Genomic DNA, 6,020 nt, shown 5'->3' with positions numbered 1-6,020 from the left:
AAATTACAATGTGTGAATAAAATTGGGATTGGCTTTGACAGCACAGCGCCAGAGCGGCTCATAAGAGCCTGGCGACGACGACTGCAGTACTGACAAGCCCACAACAAAAAAGTCACTGACTTACAAAATTTAAAAGAAGGGGAAAAAGGAAAAAAAAAACAAAACCCGCACAGATAGGCTGCAAAAGAAAAAGCAAAGAAAAAAGAAAACGGAAAGGGGAAGAAAATAAACAAAAGAAGGCCTGTTACTAGATCACGGTCTGTGTGTTGACCTTTAGGCGCGTTTTCTAGACGAGGCTAATGGGGTGCCACGTCCTGGCCCCAGCGTCCATCGTTTGTCTTCCCTTGGGACCTCCTTGCTCTGCTTCCCTGCAGCTCCATTGCACACCCCCGGTGTTTTGCCTCAGTGTGGTGGGGTCAGCTCAGTCGCCCAATCCACACTGTGTCTCCGGTGCTGTCCCATGCAGGGCCGTGTGTCAGCGCTGGATGCCGCATCTCGTCATGGGGGCAGCCACACAGTCCTTTCTGTACACTGGGCCCTCCGAGCTGGGCCATCGTCCTCTGAGTTTGGTGGGCCCAGTTGTGCTCTGCTCCTATCCTCCTCCTTCCTTTGTCCCTGCTTCCCTCTGGGTGTGGTGTGGTAGGTCAGCTCCCCTCCCTCACTGGACGATCTACTTTCATCCTCTGTGGTGCTCCCTTCCATGGTGGGGGTCGGGCCATATCTGGCTAGGACCGGCGCCTGGTCCATTCTCTCCGTGTATTCCTCCTCGTTTTACATTGCTCCTCTGATTTGGTGTGTCCTGATGGGGGCTGTATGCCCGTTCCAGTTCTGTGGAGACATAACCAACACTCTCCCCCCTGCCCCCCGCCCCGTGGGCCAGTGCCCTGTTCCCTCTGTGCCACCCACTCAGTCTCTCCCCACCGTTTCTCCCTCCACCCATGCCCCCTCCCCCTCTTCACGTCCGACTCTCATGTACCTCCCCAGACGTTTTATGTCAAGAAAATGTGCATCACAAAAACATCCCAACCCAATGCTGCCCAAGCCGACAAGTCCAACATTAACCCATTAACCCAACACCAGTCCACAAAGTCCTCCACCTCACGAAGCAGAGGCAATGACGCCGACTGCAGGAGGAAAGCTGAGTCCGTGAACGTGTAAGCATCTCAGCACTAGCAGGGGTCTCCACACGGCTGCTCCAGCACCCAGGGCTGCATCGGGATAGGTCCATGTGGCTTCTCCTTGGGGATGTCTTGTAGGAAGTCAATCTTGCAAGCTGAAGCAGGGAACTGCTAAGGCAGCTGCACCCTGGTGCAACCATCACAAAGCAAGAGACCCGAGAGCTAGAAAGGCGAGGCTTACCACCCATTTATCCCTCCGCCTTTCAATTAGCCCCACATGTGATTATCGGCCAGGCTGGCACAATTAACTAATTCACCATCTTTTGTCTGCCTAGGGTGTACCTAGGAAGGAAAGCTTGGTGATATATTTCCAAGAAGTTGACCATGTAAAACCCTATGGAATGCCATGGGTCTGACACACATAGAGTCACCATGAGTTGGAACTAACCTGCAAGCAACTAATTACTGTATACCAGTATTTGATTTTTTTAAAAAGTAATATTGTATTATTTATATATAAATACTGACATCAAAAGAAGGAATGAGGAATTACTTCCTGAAGAATGAAAATGGCAAAAAGATGAGGAGGAAAAAGTCATTGAGACTATTAAGGAGGCATTGTTTAGAGATTGAGATAGTTAAAGGTTATTGTGCCAGCCTGGCCAATAAACACATGTTGGGTTAATTGAAAGGCGGGAAGATAAATGGCTTGGTATGCCTCGCCTTTCTAGTTCTTGGGTCTCTTGCTTTCTGATGGTCGAACCAGGGTGCAGCTGCCTTAGCCAGTTCCTGCTTCAGCTGGCAAGGCTCACTTCTGCAAGACATCCCTGAGGAGAAGCCACAGGGACCTGCCCTGATACAGCCCTGGGTGCTAGAGCAGCCCTGTGGAGGCTCCTGGCAGTGTTGAGATGCTTACACGTTCACCGATTTGGCTTTTCTCTTGGAGTTAGCATCATTGCGTGTGTTTTGTGAGATGGAGGAGAACTTTGTGGATTAGTGTCGGACATATGGGCTAATGTTAGACTTCTCAGCTTAGGCAGCACTGGGTTGGAATGTTTTCTTGATGTGCACTTACCCTTTATATAAAACTCCCTCCTATACATATGAGTTTCTGTGGATTTCTTTTTCTAATGTACCCAGACTAACACAGAGAGGATTCCAAAACCTTCAAGATAAGATAGGACCCACAGTCTAGTGTGTCCAGGGCTCAGTGCCTAGCACTTAGACGAGTAGCTATATACTTCTCTGAATGCCTAACTCATTCTGAGCATCTCTCTGTTCTACAGGTAACTCGGGACCAGATGAAGAAGTTCATACAGCAGGAATTTAAGAAAGTTCAGAAGGTGATTGCTGATGAAGAACAGAAGGCCCTTCATCTAGTGGACATCCAGGAAGCAATGGCCACAGCTCATGTGACTGAGATATTGGCAGACATCCAGTCCCACATGGACAGGTTGATGACTCAGATGGCCCAAGCCAAGGAACAACTTGATACCTCTAATGAATCAGCTGAGCCAAAGGCAGAGGTAATGGAGAATGTGCACTCTTCGTAGTCGCAGGAGAACCAAGAAAATACGGACTGCCGTATTTGTTAGCACTGGAAATGCCCCCTTGTGGTCCCCGAAAATGAAAGCTTTCACAGAGCATAGATGTTTGCAGTGGTGTGTAAATCGGTGCAGAAGTGTTGGCCACTAAGTCCCACCCCCTGATTTTTATCAACCATTATCTGAAGAATACAGTCAATGGACAGATTCTAACCACTTTTAAGAAGGAAGCTAGAAATCAGAGCCAGAGATGGCAATTTACAAGTGCAAGGTGTGGAATGAATCTATAACTAAAGTCATCATCTGAAGGGCTGAAGGAGCCTAGGTCAGGAAGTAGAGCATGAAGGAGCCCAAAATGGAAGGTAATGGTCATTCAAGCTGGTTTTTATTGGAAACCAACTGTATAAACTGGGGACACAATTGCTAGACATAGAGAGAGGTGCGGATGGCAGGGTATGTGAAGATGCAAGAAGGCCAGTGTGGATGAAGAAAGGTAAATATTGAATCACTTGTATAAATATTAGTCACCGTATTGAGAGTCTTGGTGACACAGTGGAGTAAGTGTTAGGCTGCTAACTGAAGGTTGTGATTCAAAACCACCGGCGTCCCTGTGGGAGAAAGATACGGCAGACTGCTTCCAGAAAGGTTCCTATGGAGCAGTTCGACTCTGCCCTCTTGGGTCACTCTGAATTAGAATCAGCTTGATGGCAGGGGTTTAGGTATTCACTCTTGTTTTCTAGCAGGAATAACAGGGTCTTAGGGTTCCCAAGCATCATATTCAAGAACCTACTTCTAAAAACATAATTTAAGGCAGATATTTTAAAGAGCTACTAAACAAGTATATAGTTCAGCCACTGAGGAGATCTTTATCAGCACTGTATTGGAAGTTCAGGCCCAGTTTATGCCAGATAGATGTAGAAAACCAAAGAGAGATTACTCAGTGATCGCACCTCCAACTAGTTGTCCTGCCTTGGCCCAGGAGAGCTGGTTAGAGAACAAACCAGCTAATGGATGTGACCAAGTGGAATCCAGGAGGTAGGTATTGTCCAAGCCCTCCTGACAGGAAATGTAAAAGCCTGCTGTATCCATCCTGATTTCTTGGTTGCATTCCATCATTGTGTGAGAAGAATCGCTCTTGTTCTTCTCATTCATCCTTCCTGGAAGGAAGAACCTGTACCTATGTAAGCGTCTAGGTAGAGAACAGAGAATGCTATGTTCATCGTATCATTTAATCCCGACATTAGCACTTGGTTTTCTCTGTTACACATGGACTATTGAGTGCAGAGACGCTGACCAGTGTCCCAGTTGTATCTGTGAGAAGAATTAGGAGAATCAGTGTCCTTGACTGCTTTGCATTCCTAAGACCCTTTACAGCAGCGGGGCTCAACCCTTGGGGGTCAAATGACCCTTTCACAGGGGTCACCTAAGATAAGGTGACCAGACGTCCCGCTTTTGAACAGTTTTTCCCATGTCCCTCAGTGTTTTAAAAAAGTCCCGATTTTTGGAAAGAATGCACGACAAGCTAGGGTATACGGTTTTCGGCTGCCATGTGGCTATTTCTCCAGGATATGAGTTTTATCAATGGTGTCCCGCTTTACCAATGTTAAAATCTGGTCACCTTAACCTAAGATCATATTTCCGATGGTCTTAAGAACCAAGACACCGCTCCTCTATCCATCTCCAGGCGGGTCCGCCCACATGCAGATACGCCCACATACGGGGGTCACTACAACATGAGGAACTGTATTAAAGGGTCACAGCATTAGGAAGGTTGAGAACCACTGCTTTACTGTGTTGTAAAAACTTTGTCTTAATAAACAAAAAGTTCAGCCAGACTCAACTCAAGGAATTCTTGGCATAATTTTGTCTTCAGCTCCTCTTAAATCTGACCCTTCATATTTAATCTGTGTGTTGGTTAGGTTCTTTCAAAAATAAAGATTTAATTTGAGCTGTATCTACCTCTCTTGTTTTCATTTCCAACAGCATGTTTAGTTCCTCCTCAGCGTTAGCCATCCTGTAAGCACCTGATCGGCACTGTGCTTGTTAACTCTGATGGAATTACTCTTAAGGTTGCAAGAGCTGACAGGCCTAAGGACCAAGCTGAGAACAAAATAAGCTATTTAAAAAAGAAATCGCATTCAGCTGGCTAGAGCTCTTACAGAGAGCTGTTATCATCTTAATAGTCTCTTGTTCCAGCTAATCTGGTAACTTATTGGTCAGAGCAAATTTCTAATTTGTCTCTGGCACTTTCAGAGGAATTCAGTAGAGATGAGAGATGTTATGGTTCTGAATTCCATTCTTCTAACAGAGTCATATATATATTCCTCTTTTCTTCCCTTTATCAACTATGGGATTTTAAAAAATAATTTGCATTTTTAATTTGGCCAGAAGATACCCCTCCAACATTGTATTATGAAAAATGTCCAACATCTAGCAAAATTGAAGGTATTGTACAGATTGTACCTCTATCTCCACCACCTAGATTCTACCACTGACTTTTCTTGCACTTGCTTCATTGCAAAGCCTGCAATCTTTCCAACCTTTTATTCATCAGTTCATCTCATTTTTCAGTGCATTTCAAAGGAAATGGCATCTTGTGGTTGTGATCCTCTTGTTTATGATAATTTTTAGAACCCTGGACAGAATACATTACTTCACCTACCAGAAGACCCTCAGAGGTGTAGAAGAGCTGGCGGGCTGGCCGGGTCTTGGCGGTGGGATTTGGGGTACCGCACAGCAGTGAGTTCACTGGAGTCTTCTTACTTCCTGCGAGTACTCAAGAAGCATTCAAACCAGAAACACGAGGACCCAACTGTACAACATGTGTAAGCCCCCAATAAAGCTCCTCTCACTAGACCAAGTTCGGGGGAAAGGGTAATCTAGCTGGGGCAAAAACCACAGCAACATCCCCTTATCTACGCCACCCGGAACAACAACAGTGGAATCAAGTGGTGAAAACCTTTTTTGCACCCTCTTCTGCAGCAACGAGGTGCCTTTTCCACACAGGGCCTAAATGTGAAATTCTGACTTTTGCCCCACCTTCCCCACCCCACTACAGTGATGAGTGTTGCCCCACTCTCTTGGAGTAGGCTGGCAGAGCCCTGACTTCCACCCCACCCTTTAGCCACCAAGCCAAACTCATTGGCATTAAGTCAGAGCTGACTCATAGCAATCCCTGTTTCTGAGACTGTAGCTGTTTATGGGAGTACAGAGCCCAGTCTTTCTCCTAAGAAGCTGTTGGTGGTTTCAAACTGCTGAACGTTCGGATTATAGCCCAGCTCATAACCACTACACCATCCAGGCTCCTTGTAGGAGCAGTAAGGAAATAATAGTACCCCTCCCCTCCCCTCCCCTTCAA

General features: G+C 46.3%; 1 protein-coding gene across 1 annotated transcript in view; it reads left to right on the top strand.

The window, feature by feature from the left end:
• TRIM44 (tripartite motif containing 44) overlaps window positions 1-6,020 on the top strand; it is a 180,317-nt gene that overhangs the window by 76,511 nt on the left and 97,786 nt on the right. The window contains 1 exon segment of the mRNA XM_013006068.2: window positions 2,405-2,644. Coding sequence (XP_012861522.2) covers window positions 2,405-2,644 — 240 coding nt within the window.

This window comes from Echinops telfairi, unplaced genomic scaffold (genome assembly GCF_000313985.2).
Source record: "Echinops telfairi isolate 266 unplaced genomic scaffold, ASM31398v2 ScPeMD7_60;HRSCAF=208, whole genome shotgun sequence".
Classification (NCBI taxonomy): Eukaryota; Metazoa; Chordata; class Mammalia; order Afrosoricida; family Tenrecidae; genus Echinops; species Echinops telfairi.
Note: the sequence above shows the minus strand (reverse complement) of the source record. Positions and strands in the feature narration are given on the sequence as shown.